The sequence below is a fragment of the Fundulus heteroclitus genome, chromosome 16 (assembly GCF_011125445.2).
Source record: "Fundulus heteroclitus isolate FHET01 chromosome 16, MU-UCD_Fhet_4.1, whole genome shotgun sequence".
In the NCBI taxonomy this organism is placed as follows: Eukaryota; Metazoa; Chordata; class Actinopteri; order Cyprinodontiformes; family Fundulidae; genus Fundulus; species Fundulus heteroclitus.
This window is the reverse complement of record NC_046376.1, coordinates 15,548,250-15,568,751: the sequence shown is the minus strand read 5'-3', so window position 1 is coordinate 15,568,751 and position 20,502 is coordinate 15,548,250. Positions and strand designations below refer to the sequence as shown.

At 36.8% G+C, this 20,502-nt stretch overlaps 1 protein-coding gene across 1 annotated transcript; it reads right to left on the bottom strand.

The window, feature by feature from the left end:
* Nucleotides 1-379: 379 nt before the first annotated feature.
* unkl (unk like zinc finger) lies at nt 380-15,137 on the bottom strand. Its single transcript, XM_012878583.3, has 15 exons — nt 15,022-15,137; nt 14,154-14,363; nt 11,208-11,384; nt 10,797-10,930; nt 10,541-10,676; nt 10,339-10,456; nt 10,027-10,111; nt 9,003-9,169; nt 8,236-8,286; nt 7,966-8,143; nt 7,784-7,873; nt 7,466-7,702; nt 7,147-7,334; nt 5,900-6,157; nt 380-5,732 (listed from the first exon to the last, which is right to left on the bottom strand). The coding sequence occupies exons 1-15, from the start codon at nt 15,084-15,086 to the stop codon at nt 5,577-5,579; spliced, it is 2,250 nt and encodes a 749-aa protein (XP_012734037.1). The 5' UTR covers nt 15,087-15,137; the 3' UTR covers nt 380-5,576.
* Nucleotides 15,138-20,502: the final 5,365 nt, after the last annotated feature.

Genomic DNA, 20,502 nt, shown 5'->3' with positions numbered 1-20,502 from the left:
GTTTGAGATAACAAATCAATCTTTTTAGGCTTTTATACTCATTACAATTTTATTTTATTTTATTTATGACCGTCAGCATGATTCCTTTTGGATGTCTGGTCTGAGGAGATCTCGCTAATAGAGCAACACAAAATATTATTTTTACATATAAGGATTTTTGAAACACCCCTTTCACTTTCTCTCCTCTAAAAACACTGGATAACCAAATATTTTTATGGATTTATATATTTAATATATATTTCTGTACACTATATATATATATATTATTCAAGCCACTGTTCACCAATAAATATTTAGCCTCGAACCATTTTTGTTTTATTTTGTGGCAATTTCTTGACTTCTGAACTGGAAACTTCTCAGGACAAAAATATTCACACCATTCGGATGAAAAATTATTTTAATTCTCAAGATGATAAAAATAATTTGTGAACTCTGTAAACCATTGCATAACTGTAGTGTAACAAATTAACATGTGTTAACAAACTAATAAAACACTACAGTAACTGTGAAACACAATCTTCAATGTAGAAAAAAAAAATCTAGCATTCTAAAACTTGGACCTGCTTTTGTGTTCACAACACAAAAAAATATATATCGATATACAAACAGAATCATTTCTACAGTTATCAGAATAGATTTTCCTACATATTCATACAGCTTGTCACAAAGACGGGACATATTATAATCTATAAATAATGACTAAACCCACTGACATGAGATGCGGTTTTCTTAGATTTAACACATTCTCTGTTAAAATTCCCAAGGTAACCTTTTAAAAAAGCACATTTCTTTAAATTATTTTATTCTGACAAATAGAAACTTGAAAAGTTGCATTTTTAAAGTTCTAATATATTTTATTGAATAGCAGTTCACAGCTAAATGCTACATCATAATCAATTAATTGCGCTTCATAATCCCTAGTCTATTAGCTGAATATCTAATTTAGAATACATTCATTATTTCTTGGCTTTGATATTAAAATACCATGTCGCAAATTTCTAAAGTACATAAACCAGTTGGTTCCATGTTTAGATTAATTTGACTTCCTACTAATAGTTTTGCTTAATTTGAACAGCTTCATACATCACACTCATAAATGTACAAGATTGCATAAATCTTCTGGCTCCATTTTCATAAAGGTTAAGTAGTAAAAAACAAAAAAAAAAAAACAAAAAAAAAGACACCGCAAGTAACAAAGGAACACAGATCAAACTATTCCAACGTAGAGCAGAGCATCATGTTACATGTATTAATATTCATTTACAAGTCTTCCTATTTGGTGCTTTTCATTACCACAAAAATAAAAAGACATTTCTGTGTCAAATACCTCATTCAGAACAAATAATTCAGGTAAATTCAGTGGTTATATATTTCAGGTTTCAGATCCTGTATGGCAAATACAGACAAAGATTGGCAAAGATGATGAAATATTTTGTTTTATTTGGTCAGACTGCGGAAACGAGTCTCATTAGCTTTGCAATTTTCCTTTCAGCTCACATGGCCTAAATGCTCAGGACCGTCAGGAACCGCATTGTGGTCCTCAAAAATTACTGTAAGGCACTAAAATTTTGATTCTGATTAAAGATGCATTTCCTCTTAAGTCAGTCAATCAACAATATGTAATTATTAAAGGCACAGATTTATATGAAATTAATTGGTCCGTTAAGAGATAAAATAAGGGGGGGGGACGCTGACATGAAAGCCGCAAAAACCAAATGAGCACCTATTTATCTGTATTTTTTTCATTTCTTTTTTAACAAAAATTTTAAATAGGCCAAGTGGATTTCTTGAAAGATTTAACACACATGGCAAACTGCCAAAAGCAAATGAGTTAAATTTTTGTCTGTATCTGTCATTGATGCTTCACAATCATTTTCTGTCCTGGGAAAGAAAACAAATAAACTTAATTTGAGCATCCGTTAAACAAATAATAAAACATATGAATTCACAAAGGAAGCACCTTACAGTCACTGTAGGCCTGCCATAACAATCAAAAAGCAAACCTGCTGATTTCATAACTATTTAGATAAAGCAAAGTCAAAAGAGATTTTATAGAGCTTATATGGCCACTTCAGAAGCACAAAAGATAATTTACCAAGACATGTCTTCACTGAATCATGATTTTCTACTGACAACAACTAAACTGACACTGAATCTGCACTTAAAGTCGGCCAGTAGAGGGAAACTCTGCCATAAAAACAAACATTTTGCTAGGATTAGACTCATGCATTTTGGAACATCTGTGTATAAACTCATGACTTTAGCTAAAAAAACAAAACAAAGAATTTTATCTATTAAGGTACTAGGTGAATTACCTCTTTAATTCAACCAATTTAGACTTCCTACAGAAGTGAAGAAGAGCAGTAGGGGGTTTGGGAGATGTAAGAAACCAACCTAAGTCTTTGGTAAAACAAAAAATAAAACAGAGTCCATTAGACATCGAAGCAAAACGAGCCGCGTTACCGACTCCTAGAGAATTTACACCTTACTGAATAAACATTGAAACAAAAATCCATCCAAAAACAGAATTTCAGCTGCTCTGAAACGTTTCATCCAAATAACCTTTGTGCTTTCAACTATGATTTAGAAAACAGCCAATCTGGCCGAAGCTAGAGCGTCCTTGAAATTCTGTTCAAGGCTTGATTTTTCTCTTTACAGTGCACGCCATTTGGACAGCTACTAAAAACACCACTTTGGTTCATTTTTGACATTTTTCACACAAGACATCTTTAGCATCGTTGGCTTTACAGACAAAAACAAAACAGACCAAAGGATTCTGTGAATTAGCTGCACTGTACACCACTGTATCAAGTATACAGAAGATGACAAAGCCTAATGAAATATGAGAATTTTTTTTATCAATTACAGTAAAGAAAAAAAAAAGCAACAATCTATAAGTAGTACAGCTCAATGACATTGTTTTATGTGAATTACAAAAGTACTAAAAAACGTTGCAAATGGATTTACGAATGAATCAATCAAAAGATTAAGATGCATTAAAGACTTTTATAATTGAAATCTGAGTGGATGTACAACATTCAAACATCTAACTGTATCAGAAGAAACTACATTAATACCCTTTCCAGCAGCAGCGAAGCTTGCAGAAGTATTTAAGCCTTATTAGAAGTCAATACAAATATCCTGGCAGTGTGACACAGTGCAGACATTTTTTAGTACTTTAATTGTAGGTGGTAGCCATATCGCATAACATGCAATACCAGAAGTGTTTAGCCTGCCCTATATGCTGCAATATGATCATACAAATGCTCAAACGCAGTAAAGTTTATGACATTTTTCCTCTGAGTTGCTTAATTGTCATTTGTGAGAATGTAAACAATGCATTATCCCATATTCGTAAGTAGCAAAAAAGTTTACTTTCAGATACATGATTTTCTACTTAATTTAAAGCAAGAATAAAAGGTTTTTGCCTTATTTCTTTTCCTCTTTTTTTTTTTTACACAGTAGAAGGTCTTCTCAGTTAGAGGAACTGAAGCACAAATCCTATGCAAAACCCATCTCATGATCAAACTTCATTTACTGCAGAAATCTTTCAGAAAAACAACTACTCACAAAAAAAAAAAAAAAAAAAAAAAAAAGCATTTCTGTACAAATTCAATGTGTCCTAAGTTTGCATACTCCCAAATGTAAAAATTGTAATACCTAATTTCAAAGAGTGAAGCTGCACCAAAAGAGCACCACAACCAAGGAATGAGCTGCTGGCTGGTTAACTTGGAGGAGAGCATGGAGGCTTTATTTTTTTTTAAGGGTCAGGACGCAGGCACTGACAGTTTAAGTTCGAAATGTTATCCCCCCCCCCCTACCCCTCTGCTTTCTGCACAAATACTTACTGGAATTTGGCCAAAAATAATGGAATATACTCTTATACACATGTAGTCATACACATGTTGATACTTTTGCAAAGTTAAACACGCATAAACCTGTGCACAAGCTTTAACTACCTGTGTTTGCTTTGATTCTACACACAACCTTTTCAACTAAGGCAAGGCACTTTAGAGTCAGAGGCCGATATGTTCTAGACAAAGTCAGGAGGCTAGATTCCTACAAAAACCAAAAATATCACCACTTTAGGCTTATACCAAGTACAATACATGCTTCTCTAATGAATATTTTTTTTTATTATTTCTACATAACAAACTTTACTGATTGAAAAACAGCCTTTAACATGTAGCATGTGCCTTACTGATATTACAGCTGCTGGTTATGCCTACAATGCAGTTTTGAATTTGCACTTAATTGATTAAAACTTTATAAATCTAACTACAGTAGAAACTATTAAGCACTTTTTCTATGAAATCTTAATATGCAGAACCATGCTGTGATTTTTAACAATATGAAACAAGGAATATTCAAATGTTTCACAGTACACACAGAAGCTTCAGACATTAGCTTATGTAGAAAAACAAAGTATAAATCTAAAACGAGACAACAAAATACCTACGAAACAGCTTAAAGCAAATTACTATATACCCATTAATTAAGTCCCAGGTTAACAAAGTGCTCTTAATAAGAAATCAAACTTCTTTCAAAACTTGGTCAAAAATCATGTTTGACTGGTCGCATATAAAAGAAATGGTTAAAAACAGTTTCAATTGAAGAGGAACCCTTTTACTCTCTTTAACTGCATATTTAAATATAGTACTAAAACACCACTAAATGTGTGTTTTTTATTAAGTGCAGAATATTCTTACCAAAATGCTTTATTTTAAAATTCAAATCAAATACTTGTCATTATTGGAGGATAAGCTGTAGATGTAATGTGAAATGCTTTCTTTATTTACACATGTTCCTCATTTGTGTTTTGCCCCATTTTATGCTAAAAACCCATGTTAGTTTGTGTGTAAAGGTCACCGTTAAGTAGTAGGTTTTTGTTTTTTATAAAATATTCACTGCAGTAATTCTGATTACAACAATGCACCAAACTAACTAAACACTTAACTTAGCTTTATACTGGTTTCGAAGATATTCACTGAGAAGCTTGAGTTACAATTGCTTCAAATATTTAGTTCCAGGCAACTTCAAGTTCTTCCAGAGATGAGAATGCTGCCAGAAAATGGTGAAAAAAAAAAAAAATTAATTCCCCCTAACAGAAACCCACACTGATTAGAGCGAGAAGACTTCACCGTGTTTACTAGTTAAAGTGTTTCAACCTCGACTGGGCATTTGCTGTAATGTCTGTCGGGTTTGTGATTGATAATTGGACTTTTATCTGTTTTAAGAATCATCAAAATTTCGCAAATTAGCCAAAATGTAAGCATCTGGAGAAAAGACGTTCAGCTTAAAAGTGTCTTAGTTGTGATAGATATAAATTATGGGCAAATTGTCATTTTAATCTAAGTGCAAACTGGGAACTAATGTAACATGGAAATAACATGAGCAGAAACAAATTAATTCTATATATGTGACCTTAGTTATAATACTATTGGCTTTGTCAGTCAAACATAATTTCACTCTAATATAATTCAACCACTACAAGAAAATTTGTTTAGAAAATGTGTTATCTATTAGTAGTTTTCCAAAGGGCTAATTCTTTAAATAGTACCTTGAGTTACTGTACATCACCACTTTAATATTTTTGTTCTACAATAAGGACATTCTGTTTTACTAGGCGCACAGGTCTTACATAGTACATAATGTTGGCAAGGTTGCAGCACAACGCAACGATCATGCTTTTGGCAAACTATACATTTCTTTGACTGAAGCTGATATATTACCTGTTGGGGGAAGAAAAGAACTGGGATCAGCTGCAACCTGGGAAATTACAACTCATGCAGACTTTTAAAAGAAGCATGCGTGATGACAGACTGGATAAACCGGTTTTAAAAAAAAAAAAACAGTGCGGCTGCTGCTAATGAAATGTGTGAGATCTAGGCTTTCTTACCCCATCTATAAGGTCTAGGTCATTACGTAGCTGACTCTGAATGGAGTGAAGCTTTGACAAGGGGAGCTGCTCCAGCTCCCCGTAGCTACGTAGAAGCGGCGTTCCGGGGGTACGGCAAAGCATATCAAAGTCCCCCTGGAGCTCCTTCAGCTTGCGCTCGGTTTCTTCCCATTTCTGCTCTGCCAGCTGCCGCTCTGCCTCGGCGGCCTTCGCTTGTTCCTTTGCTTCCAGAGCATCCTTCTGACAAGCTTCGCAGGCCTGCAAACAAAAAGGTAGGCGTTTGGTAGTGATGGGTCCGGCAACACCGATGCGTCGGCGCATGTGTCGAGCTCATAGAGCAAAACCCGTGTCGATGCGCGTATCGACACGGGAAAGTCACGTGACCGATACAGGAACTGTTTCGAACTGACTGACGTGCCAAACTGTTTCTGTTCCCTCTAAGCTGCACGCTTGTGCATTCGCGCACAGCAGCGCGCACAGCAAAGCTATGCTGCGCAGTAAAGAAAATCCAAGCTGAACTGTAAACAAAATAACGGTTAATAATGGTTAATTTTTAACCAGTTTGCATCTCTGGTGTGATGGTGTTGTACCACAGTCTCGCTCTGTGAGCGCCAGGTGCTGATCGGACCGCACCACTGATGGATGGGTTAGGCAGACGCCTTTATGGTTGGGCGGGTTGCGCTATGCGCCTTTGTTCTGAGCGTCGTTTCTGAAAAAAAAAACGGCTGATCTACCCTAAATAGAAAGCTGCTACTCTGAGTAGTTCATCCTCCCTTTGTCATACTCAGCATTTCCGATTTCAGAACAGATTGAAAGGACATGGCAGCAAAGAATTTGTAAAAGAAAATAAATAAATAAAAAAGCCAGTCCACAAGCATCCTCGTTCTCAACATGTTTACTTAGAGGTTATTATATTATGATACAAGTTGACATTACTTATTGACTATATCTAAAAAAAAAAAATCAAATATATGTTTGATTCAATTGAAAATATAAAATAATACAATGCAACATACAATGATTTAAATTGTATTGTGTATACTTGGTCATCAAATCAGTGTCAGTTAACTTTGTCAACCAGGTTGCCTGTAGGGATTTTTAAGGTCCAGCAGGTGTCAGTATTCAGTGACACAGTATCAATACAGTTTGGTAATGTGTCGAAACGTTTCTTGACGCCTCATCAACCCATCGCTAGTGTTTGGTTTGAGAGCAAAATAATCCGATAAAAGATCATTGACAACGCTTACTTGTTTAACCTGATGCCAGGCCTCCTCCCATTGCTTGATCTTCCTCTTGGCTTCATCCAACTCTCTAAAAAGACGTGCCACGTCTGCACTGCTGGTTGTGGAGGATAGGGTGCTAAAAACCGGCGATGGACTTGGGGAAAAGCTGCCACTTACAAAGTCCCAGATGTTACTTGCCCCTCCATTTAAGCCTAAGTGCACAGAGCAAAAAGGGGGTTAAGTTTTATTATTCAAGAAAGCTTTTGCAACCTACTAAAGTTTCTAATGTAATCAGATGCTCTCAAGTTCACTCGAGACAGAATATCTCATGCACCCGGCTTACCCAGAGAATTCTGGGAGGAAGAGGTGGGTGTTCCCAGTAAGCCATGCTCTTGCTTGGCGAGTATGTTTGAAGGCTGATTTTGCTGGGAAACCGTCCCAGAAAGCAGAGACTGTGACAGGGACTGGGAGAGGGAGCTTAGCGGGGAGGTGGAGAGTGAAGATGAGGAATTAAACGAGGACGAACGCGCCAGAGACCCTGGAATGTTGACAGGAGCAGATCCACCAAGCACCCTGTGACCTGGAGGGGGGGACAAACAAGCAGAGGATTTGTAGCCACTGGTCCAAGAACAGACAGATTGCTGATATAGACGCGCCTTACTCGTCAGTCCTAAGCTGCCCTCTTGCTCCTCTAATTCTTTTTCAAGAGAGGCTACGTTAATGTCACTGAACTTGAGGTCCAGCGCTGACCCTGATGGGAAACAAGATAAATCTGATTTGGTATTTCACAACAAAAAAAACAGTAAACCTTCTCTCTCTTTTTTTTTTTATATACACACTTACCTATGACAGACTCCACTGTGTTGCTTCCTGGATAGAATGGAGTAGCTTTCGCATTCATTGTTGATAAGGTGGTGGGTGAAGAGCTATCTGAGCCAATACTAGAGGCCAAGCTGGATGTTATGCTGGAGGTAAAGCTGGATGCCAAGGGGTTCCCCACAGAGAATACAGTGTTTTGTGTCTACAAGTCAAGCACAGAAAGCAGAGCTGTTATTATCGGGTTCTTAAATAAAACGGTCTTAACAAAATATGGAAACTCATAGCGATACCGACCTGCTTTTCTTGGTCCATTAATTTGTGATCCATGTGTCCCTTGCTCTTAATCTACAAATGAACAAGAGACACAAAAAGCAGCAAACTTCTGCAGCAATGAATGTGGTTCACATATAAAGTGGTCATGAAGGGACATTGTTATACTGTAGCAACAGGTTCAATAGTAACATTAGGTCTTTATCATGGCTTCCTTCAGTTTGTATCATAAGTTAGATTACATATTATTAACACAGTTGTTTTTTCTGTTGCTTGCATTCTTACCTAAATGAGAAAGTGGATTATTTGATAATGAAACCAGGACCTTTCAGCTTCCACAGAAATATCACCAGCAATTACGTCTTTGATTAGAATTCAAAAACACTCAATATTGGGCTAAAACATAAAAGTATTAGGGGTATTGGTATGCAGATGGGTCCCACTGGGGATAACAAACTGTGGTTTGCTGAGCTTGGGGTTATAGTGGAGTTACAAAAAAAAAAAAAAAAAACATGAAACCTGAGAATGAGCACACCACAACTTCAACAAAATGATGAAAAAAAATAAATACATAAATACAAAAATCACAAATGAGATCAAAACTGCTATTGCAGATAGACAAGTTGATGATGAATAAAAATCTATCAAGATGGACAGAACTCAAAAACAATGAAATGTAAAAAAAATAAAAAAATAAAATTGTATCTATAATAAACATAAATGAAGACAAGTGCTGAAAACTTGGCTCAGGTAATGTTGCAATCATAGGACCAAAAACAGAGAGAACATACATGCCCTACTTGTCCGTTGCTACTGGTCATATTGGTGCTAGAGTTCGCTCCGCTGTTCCACTCGGCGATTGGACACTCAGAAAACTGCTGAGAGCCCAGCTGGGACTGCGAACTCGAATGGATTGCTGACAGCAATGAGTTCATGGTCTCCTCTGTGGAAGGAATTCCTGAAAAGATTCACAAAGATTCAGTTGACATTCACACTGCCTTATCAATGCACAAACCACATTATACCCTCATAACCACAGACAAATGAAATGTGTTGTCATTGCCCCTTTAAAGGCTAAAACAGTGGATTTTGTATAAGTCCCATTTAAACATCCCTATATCACATTTTTAACAAAAATGTAAATTATATATTGAAAATAAATCAAGTGCTTTAAGTTAAAGGTTGACAGCTTTCTAACTGTAGTTCTAAAGCAGTTTCCTTTAACATAAGAGATGCACAGAGGTTAGTTTCGACACCTTGGTTTGGGCCAAACTGTATTAATCTAAACTTTATAGTCATAAAAACAATCTCTTGTCTCTCCGCTGCTTTCTCTGTAATGGCGTTAACAGGAATTGAATCCAAAGGAATGATGTGAGGAAAATGTGGATGGTTTTAAACCTGTAACTTCTTATTAAAACCTTGGGGTGTTTTGAAAACTTGCTGCCAGCCAATGTATACACTGCAAAAACGGAACTAAAAGAAATTCAAATTTTCTTGAAATGAGTGTGTTTGTCCTTGATGATCTGCCAGTGGAATGAGTATTTTGACCCCTAAAATAAGATAATTAGACATTCTGCCCTCTAAATAAGATGATGGAGATGAGTTATTCCTATTTTAAATGCAAAAATGTCATTCCATTGGCAAATCATCTTATTTACGTGCTCAAATCAAGGACAAATACATTAATTTCAAGAAAATTTTACTTATTTTTAGTTTCGTTTTTGCAGTGTAGTGGCTGGTTTTACAAATTAGAAGGTTAAGTAGTCCTATGTTCAAATAACAATAACATTTGTATTTTACAAAAATTATACTTACTTTCTACATGTGCAAATGCACAAAATGGTCCCCGTGGACAATAGCCGGTTTGTCGTTTGTCATTGCATTTGGTGGATTTGTAGATCTGGAATGGAAAAAAACAAAACAAAAATAAAACACGTTAACATGATGCAAAACTATTGCAGCTTTGATTAGACGAGACAAAAATCTCAAAGCTCGGTTTAAGAGCTATTCCTGGAACAATTTAAACTTAAAATCTTTGGAATTTAAAGTGCTTCACTAATATTTTTTTAATGACATTACAATTTTTTCGAGCGTTTCTTTAAAAATAACTAGACACATGTCACTCACCTCTGGGTGAAACTGCTGTTCGGTACGAGAATGACAATACTGGCAACTGTCTCCACTGTCGCACTTTGACGGCTCGCCCCATTCGTCACCATGCTTCACGTTAGGGCAAGGAGTTGACCTGCACGCACAGAGTGAGGAAACTGTAACATGCTGACATAGAGACACGCCATCATCTTTTTATTGGGGCTAAACAGCAGCTCACCTGTACTTGAACTTCCTTGGATTTCGCCTTCGATCTCTACTGTTGTGGTAGTGGGGACACGCGTAGCCCTGTCTGCATAGTCTTGGCGGCTTGGTACACTGATCTGTTTTATAATTGGCTAACACAAAGTTGGTATCTACGAAATGAGAAAAATCAAGTTTTAAAGTCATGTGTTGCAACACCTTTGATCCTTTACAACTAAAGTGTGGTTTGAATGTAACTTTTCTCCATTTAGGTGGGGGGGATAATCAATCACCTTTCCACCGGGGATCCTCAGTCAGAGTTTTCTCAATCATAGCTTGGCTGGCCAGAACACCAGGCTGCAGGTCAGGGATTCCTTCCCCAGATCCCAACTGACCATTCTGGAGAGCCTCTTGTGCTTGTATCTCTCTGTGTGTGAACAAAAAGAAAAAATACATTGAATTCACTCTTATTTCTCATGAAAAAAAAAAAAAAAAAACACCTACAAAAGTAAACTGAGAGAACCAGCTATGTTAAAAAAAATTACATTTTTCCTCAAAAATCATTTGCTTCATTTTTTTTTTTTTTTTTTTGCCCCTTGCCCTCACTCTTAAAAGGTCTATATGTTGTTTTTGTTGCACTATCAAGCTCTGAGCCCAAATTATAGCAGACATGAGAAAAGGTCACCGTTTTCTTTCCACGTCACCTGATATCATAAACCGGAGGTCGGAGATCATGTGGCCCGTGAGCAAAAGCACAGTGGAGGCCATTCTTCACACAATGCCCCCGAGCGTCTGTCTCATGGATACAAGTACCAGTCTTGTAATATCGTAGATGGTACTTGCGCTCTGTGTCACCGGTGGTACGGTGTAGATACGGGCAGCTAAGAGGAAAAGTGCACAGAAAATGCATTTATTTAATTCAATTTAAAAACATGAAAATATATTCATAAGAACAATTTGATTTGAAATAGAGCAGGTTTTAAGTTTTCACAACCACACATGTAGTGCAAAAAATTAGCCTGCAACTTTAAAAAAAAAGAAGCATAATTTGTCACGATAATTAAGAAGTGCCCAAAACCATTTATTGAAATAGAGCACATATATGACACGTCTCCATAAAAGCAAGAAAACAATTCCAGCTGCAGACCATTTTCCAGATAGGACCTTTAGGCTTTGAGAAATGTATGACCAGTAAGCCTCTTGAATAAACCAAATTTTCCTTTCTTGAGCTAGAGTTGCTATAGCAACACACAAGGTCATACAAAAATAGCTTTTATTACAGAGGAGAAACTGCAAGGATTGCAGTATAGTGTAAATGTTTTATTAGTCTAGAAAATGATTACGCATTTAGTTACCTGATTCGTTATTCTCAATTAGCTATCACGGACCAAAAGCTGCCTTCATTGACGAGACACTGTCAGCATCAATTTCTAAATCTGTACACCCTTAAATAAAATCTCCAGCAAATGATTTCTTCCGTTTTAGTAAATGGCTATAGCCATTTGCTAAAATTACTATATATATTGTAAATATAATATTGTAGAACTGGTACTTTTGATCAACTTTTATCACCTTTTGTTTATAGTCAAAACAAAAATTGCAGTAAATGATAGTTAGAATAGAAGTCAGCTGGTCAACCAAGCAGCAACCAGAAAAAAGAAAATAAATCATGCAACATGAAGGAGAAATTCACACTCCTCATTTTGCGTACAATGTTGTTGAATACAGAAAATATATGTAGGAAAGCTGCTATAGATCAGAGCAAAAACAGCTCTAAATAGTCGAACTGGTGTGTTTTTTTAAGTTTTAGCTGTTCAAATATCAATGCTTAATGTACCTTCTAGTCACTGATTTGAGAGTGAGAAAGTAAAGAGCTTTCAAGAAAAAGGAGGTTTGATGGAGTTAGTCAGGAGTGAAAGACTTTTTTCCCCCACATTACTCAAGATTTTATCGTTATGATGTTGAACATCAGCAGACAGAAGTGACATCATATTAAATGTTTAATTTGCCTGCCATGACACCAAAGCACCTTTAACGTTGGTTACATTTTTGTGGGTATTTATTGTTTTTATTGCACTTAGTTTTTTTTTTTGTATTTAGCTCTAAGATAAGGTCTGTTTATCTGAAAAACCGTGTATGGGCGTTTCACTTGGGCTATGTACCTGAATGCCTGAAACCACCTATGGAAGACCTTCAAAATTCAGGTCTGGCAAACACCACTTGATCTTCCTAAAGAATTTTAAAACAAATTAATCATCTCTCAGTTCATATATTCCAAGTATCTTCCAAGTAATTTGAAGATAATCTAATCTACGGCGATCTACAGTCACACACTTTAGCCCCAGGAAAATTTAAAATGCAAAAATGTGTTAAAATAAAGCCATTTGTAATTATTATTAGTGTTTTTTCCCTGCAAGCCAAAGCAATCAAAATATGCCCCTGCTGATGAATATTTATAGTGCTATGAAATTACAGTATTTGACTGAAATAGCTTGTAATAGGTTATGAGAACTTTTTTTCTATTATTATGATACGTTGTTTCAATTTACCACTTGCATATTAGCAACCACTAGAAAAGCATCAGCTTTGTCCTTTCATTTGCAAAAACCCAACAGGAACTTAGGTTATGGTAAAAGCAGGTATGTCACAATCAGTGACTGGTGATTACGCTCCTGGCTGGGACAACCCTCTTAAAAACAGCCTTTTATTTGCTATTGTGCAATGATTACAGAAAACATTGGATGTCATTGTAAATATTGCATACAATTTGTATACATTGTATACAATGCAAATGATTTACCGAGGAGTACATTTAATAATAATGAAAAATAAAAAACATCCAACTAGTCTGTTAAAGTTTGCAAGTATCTGCTGATTTATAAGCCCATGGTTAATTAGACCTCAAAGAATCCTGATTCCATATACATTTTTAATATTTTTTTATCTAAATTTAAGAGTGGAACGTTAACTTTCCATTTAAAAAACAATGAGAAAGTTTTGTTTAAAGGCAGAATGTTCTCTAGCACTGTTTTTAATGGCAAAATATTGTATTCCAGTGTGGATTTTGACTGACTAAAAATTACAACAACAAAAAAAATGTATCCTCTAAATGCATTTATGAAATAAAATGTGTTGAAAGTTCAATGACAAAATCAATTTTTATTGTTTTTTAAGGTGCATACATGTGACTTTGCACCCCCCCCCCCACACACACACACACACACACAGATTTCAATGTTTTAAACTTTAAGGATACATAACAGAATTTCAGCTTTTAAAAAGCTGTAGCTTTCTTCACTTTCAACCTACTTATATATATATATATATATATATATATATATATATATATATATATATATATATATATATAGATAGATAGATAGATAGATAGATAGATAGATAGATAGATAGATAGATAGATAGATAGATAGATAGATAGATAGATAGATAATGCTATTTCAGAATAAATAGTTTGATTAGACATCCAACCGTACTGAAAACGTTGATAACTCATTCTTTGAAGTGATATAGAGGGGTTGGCCCCAGAATGACAACAAATTAATTTATACATTTTATTTATTTAGGAAGTCATGAGACAAGGACTGTTGTTCTAAACATGCGCCTCACACTTTACTGTAACGGGGACTTACTCGTCTCCATCGGGGCAGATGCCTGTGGTCTCGTCGTATTTCGTGCAGTACACGTCGGGGCTGTAGTTGAAGGTCCCGTCTCTTCTTCGGATGGGTCGCCTTCGTCGCTGGTTTAGAAAATGCCAGTGAAAGCAAGTGAAGGGTCTGTGTTGCGTACACTTGTGCTGGAGGAACAACGGGCACTGCTCCGTCCTGAACTCCTTCAAGTATCTGCAACAGCGAGAGGAGCCAAACAAAAACAAAAGTAGCGTCGTGAGACGAGCCTAAATTGGGCATTCCGGCGACCAACGATTGGATAAAAGCAAAAGTAAAAGCACGGCGATGCGTCGTGCTCGGCTGGTCGTGCCGTGGCTTTACTACTATTGAGTATTTTTTTTTTAGGTCGCTAACGTTGGCTGCCCTATTCCAAGCGCGAAGTACGCATTCTTTCCCACGTAAGAGCTTTTCACAACATCTGAGCGTACGTTTATAACTGTGCGTAGAAAGAAGGAACTTGAAATAAGGCCGAGCTATTTACAAGCAGAGCGGTGAGCGAGTTCCTGGCTAATCATTTAGCAAACCAATAAGTATTCGTAATGTTAATACAGGGTTCCAAACCAGGAAACACATGTAAACGACCCGACAACGGAGTATTCGGCAGCAAAGAAAATGTGGGCGTCCGTTTTTCCTTGCCTCGGCGCTGGTGTTGTTAGCAGTCGTTGTTTGCCATGTAACGTAAGGCAGTCACAAAGCCAGGAAAAGCACCATGTTTTTAACGCACACCCGAGAGTTGAGGAATAGCAGACGTGCAAACACACAAAGGTGCATGCGCAGCTGGCATTTTTGACAACAATGAAATTTCCTAATAGTTTGCAGCAGCGTTACTCACGTATAGTGGGTAGGTTTCTCGGTTTGAGGAGACGCATTGGCCGCCGTTTTCGAAACCGACGGCATTTTCAGTCAAAACAATGAAGTGCGCATGCGCTCGGATCTGTTGCTCGTCTGCAGGCACGTCCGCCTGCATGACAATCCTCCGCTAACCGCCATACGAATGTGAGGGAGCGCAGGAAAACATCAGAGAGATGACCACATTTTTATCAGTACCGAATAAGGTACTGATAAAAAATATATATATTATTCTCATAATTTATTTTAAGTTTAAGGACAGGATTGAGATGGAAATGTTGAGGGAAAAACTCAAAAATTACGAGAATAAATGTGTGATTTCAAGATAATTGATATTTCGATCAAACCGGGTTTTGTTTTGCGCTCGTGATACCACAGATATATATTTAATGAATAATGAGAACACAAGCTTCTTTCTTTTGACTTTTCGTATTGGATGGGAACTTTTGAAGATTATTGCAGTGAAACTTCTGGATAGTTAACCTAATATAGTCATATGTGGAAAAGACTGTTTGCATATTTTAAAGTTTTTTTTTTTTTTATCTCTAAAGACAATAGCAGTTTCAAGAGACAATGTCGTATATTGTTTTATATAAAAAGTCACATAAATCTATTTTTAACCATTTGATTTTTTCCGACAATTTATTTACAGCAGTTAAACCTGAATTGATAAAATAATTAAGTTTCTATGGGTTCAACTTTAAGCAAACGCGTGACCTAATAAATGACTGTTTCTGAGCTGTCGTTTTTTCCACTTTATCACATGACGGTTTTCTTTTGGACTCCAGTGTTTTACAGCTTAATTATTACATTATCTAAGTTTATATCCTACATTTGACTGCAAGGAGGTCCCAACCTGGGTGTTCTCTCTATAACGTTTTTAGTGCATGTGTGGGTTCTCTTCGGGTACTCCCACATTCCAAAACATGACGGCTAGATTAGTTGGTTTCTCCAGCTTGCTCTTAGGTATGTGAGTGTGAGTATTCATGGTTGTTAGCCCTTGTGTCTCTGTTGCCCTGTGATGGAGCAGTGACCGTCCAAGGTGTGCCCCACCTATAACCCAATAGTCGCTAGAATAGGCATTGTTGCTATTTCACGCTACACTGTCAACATATCCAAGGTAAGAAAGAATACAATGTTTTTCTTGTCATTACACAAATAATGAAATTAAAAATATGCTCTTTTTTGCGGAGACGTATGGAAAAAAACCCCACAGTGAATAGAATGATCAAACTAGATATTTATTATATATAAATATATAATGGTTTCCTTATATAGGACATTTTTGACCAATCTGTATAATCTGACCCAATCTGTATAATATGATTGAACTTGACTTTGTAAAGTGCCTTGAGATGACATGTTTCATGATTTGGCGCTATATAAATAAAATTGAATTGAATTGAATAAATGTATTGCACGGGGGCTGATGCCTCATATTGGTGTTGACGTTTCAGCGCGGCCGCCATCTTGGATGGGTCTCTCACGCGACCCCAGTGCATTTATTTGTTCAGAGGAAGTTGTTTGCCCAACTAAAATAAATCCCAACTCCCTCAATTTTAACCCAATTTTCACACGGGTTGGTTTGTTACAAACGGCAGAGATGTGGTTGTGATACAGGACGCTGTTACACATAAAAACATGTTTTAATGCTGAAATACGTTGTTTAAACAACGTATTTTATTATTGTATGATCTTCAACAGACAGATATATGGTATGGCAATGTATAAATATGTGATTTCATACTGAAATTATTTGTTTCATGCTATTTAACAAAGACACACGTGGTATGGCATATTATTAAATATGTAAGTGTGCTTTTGTGCTGAAATACTTTGTTTTATGCTCTTGAACAAATAGCCATGTGGTATTACAAATCAAAACATGTATAAATTAATACATTTTATATTTTAGTAAAGAAACAAGTTGGGTTTGTTTGTTTAAATTTATTTTACCCTCTCACATGTACAAGCCTGAGCCTTCTCTACTCACCAACAATAATAATGCATGCACACATGCATACACACATTTTTTTAAAAGCCTGGAAAAGTGTTCTTTAATATTTCCAGACCAATCCAGTGTCTTACACTACTATGCTTGCAACTACGACTGGAGCTTCAGACCCTTGAAAAAGAACTGTTTTGCACAGCTACTTGCATGTGTTTGTGCTCTGTAACTCCAGGGTACTTAACTTGACAACGTGATTCAGCTTTATTGTGTGAAATGCGGTGATAAAAGATTAATAAGCATAAAATTGTGGTCCATCTTTTGGGTTTCTGCATTCTGCACAAGTTAAAACTCAGCTTCAGAACCAATCTCAGCCCAAAATAGTGATCTGCACCCCGTGATTTATTTTCAAGAGTTATCCCTGGTTATTGCATTTGTAAACTGCAGAAAATACGGGTTGCTCCCTCTGCGTTTACTCCCTTTGGCTCCTATGCCAGCCTTGAGAAGGAGAGACCCATCCAATATGGCATTGACCCAGGATTCGCTCCAGCACGTAATAATGTCTATGGTGCAGGTGGTGATGGAGGAGAAATGACTGTGGGGGGTCAGAAAGTCTCCGTTAGGCTGCTGTTTTTTTTATCTGTTGTACCTTTAGCGCCTCCTGGAGGACAACAGGCCAAACAGTCCACAAGGAACATTACTTCACATTTCTGATATACACGTAAACAGTCAATCTAATTAATACAGTTCTTCATCCGAAATTGATCCTGAAAAAATATTTTTCAGTTTTAATCAGTTTTATTGCAATTCTGTAGCAATGTTCAAGTTATTACGATTTGGAAAAAAGTAGATAAGGCAGGACTGAATTTAGAAAGCAGCTTCATATGCTGCTGAGACATTTATAAGGTTTTATGTTGAAGTGTACCTTTTTACACTTTCACTGACACAAGTTAAGAGCTCAAAAAAAGGAGGCTTATGATTTGTAGGGATAAGTGGGAGCCGCACATAGTTTCTTGTGTGGGATCCTCTCAGCAACCGTCGTCATTACAGTTCATGCATCAGGCCAACACGCTGAGAACATTTTACAATATTAGCTACATAATTACTTATAAAGTGGCTCTTAAAAGTCTACACACCTCAGTTAAAATCGTAGGTCTTTGTGATGAGACCACAGTGAATCATTTAAATTTTTTTATTTTTTATTTTATTTTACAAATAATGGGGTATTTCTCCTGTACTGATTTTTAAAAAAATATATTCAGCTTTGTAGAAGACACCTGAGGACTTTTGGCTAAAATTGACTGATAATTAGAAACAATTTATGACTCCACCTTGACAAAAGAAAATACCTCAATCAAAAGAAAGTAACTCTAAATCACAATGCTGTCACGACTTTACTGTAGACAATGTGTTATTTTGGTGATCTGTATTATTGTTTTAAGTAATATCATTTGGATTTATAGCCCAATAATTGCAGTTTGGCCTGATCAGACTATGATCCATTGTCCCACAAGGTTTCATTGAGAATTTTGCCTTTTAAAATTCTTCTGTCTTTACTAAATGCTATGCAAACTACAGCTTCAATTAAAGTCTAGTTTATTTGTATAGCACATTGCAGCAGCAAGGCGGTTCAAAGTGCTTTACATTATGAAAACATAAAAAACATCATAAACACATCGAAACAGTCACTGGTTGTGAGACCAGTAACAAACAGTAAATTGTATCAGGTGAAAACATCAATACACATCAATGTTGGTCAGTGGTCCTGTTATGGGCCAAAAGCGACTCTAAGCAGGTAGGTTTTCAGTCTTGGTTTAAAGGAACTGAGTGTTTCGGCTGATTTGCAGTTTTCTGGAAGTTTGCTCCAGATTTATGCAGCATAGGAACTAAAAGCTCCTTCTCTGTGTTTGGTTCTGATTCTGAGTATGCAGAGTCAATCAGAACCAGGAGATCTGAGTGGTCTGGAGGGTTGCTACAGCAACAACAGGTCTTTAATGTATTTTGGTGCTAAGCCGTTCAGTGATTTGTTAACTAACAGAAATATTTTAAAGTCTATTCTCTGAGCTACATGGAGCCAGTGTAAGGACTTTAGAACTGCGGTGATGTTCTCTGTCTTCTGGTTTTAGTGAGAACACGAGCAGCAGCGTTCTGGATCAGCTGCAGTTGTCTAATCGATTTATTCTTTTGGGCAGACCAGTCAAGACACCGTTGCAGTAATCAATGTGACTAAAGATAAACTCATGGATGAGTTTCTCTAGATCTCGTTGGGACATCAGTCCTTTAATTCTGGAAATATTAAGTAAGTAAGTAATATCTTTATTGTCACTGAAACACACATTACAACAAAATTTGTTCTCTGCTTTTAACCCATCACCCTTGGGGAGCAGCAGGCTGCCATGTGCGGCGCCCGGGGAGCAATCTGGGGTTAAGGGTCTTGCTCAGGGACCGAGAGTGCAGGAGCTGGGGATCAAACCGGGTACTTGCATCCTTCTCTGAGTGCAAGCGCGCTGCTCTAACCACTAGGCCAATACTCCCCTTACACCGAGACGCAGCTCAGTAAGCAATTTTGGGGTTAAGTGCCTTGCCCAGGGGCACATCGACATGTGGCAAGGGGAAACTGGAATCGAACCCACAACCTTCTGATTGCCAGACGACTACTCAACCCATCATTACACCCAGATTGTGGGCCTGATCATTAATTTGTAGCTGTAATAACTGAAGCTGTGTGCTGACCCTAGTTTGATTCTCTTTAGGTCCAAAGATAACTTCAGTTTTGTTTCTGTTCAGCTGGAGAAAGTTTTGGCACATCCATGCACTGATTTGTTCTAAGCATCCGTTCAGTGCATGGATGGGTTCATAGTCACCTGGTGACATCGTGATGTACAGCTGTGTATCATCTGCATAGTTATGGTAACTCATCTTGTTTCTTGTACTAACCTCAGCTAGTGGGGGCATGTAGATTTTGAATAGAAGGGTTCCCGGGATTGAACCTTGGGGTACCCCACATGTGACTTTTGTCCGCTCTGATTAGAAGTTACTTATTAATACAAAGATGTCTCTGTTCTTTAGGTAGGACTTAAACCAATTGAGTGTGAAAAAGGATGAAAGAGAATGTTAAAAAAAAATCATCTCAAGATAGCTGAACTTTAACTCTGGTCCATCTGATAATATAATTGATGGCAGGTAGTCAAGATGGCTGAATGCTGATCTTCAAACACAAGGTGCATCAGTAAAACATTTGTTTAAGGGTGGACATAGCTATGCAATTAGGTCATTGTAGCATTCGTTCTTGTATGATTTTTCTTTGTCAGATGTTTGTTTTTCAATTGAATTTTTTAGGATACATATGTCACTGTTAATGTGGATACATTTTTAAATGATTTATCTGATGGTAATTGTTTTGCATCATGAAGACCTGGTATTTCAGCATGGGTGTAAATTGAGAAAAAAAAACAACTAAATAATTAAGACTGTGGGTTTCTCTTCTTCCTTTTAGCAGAAATGCACATTTAAAAC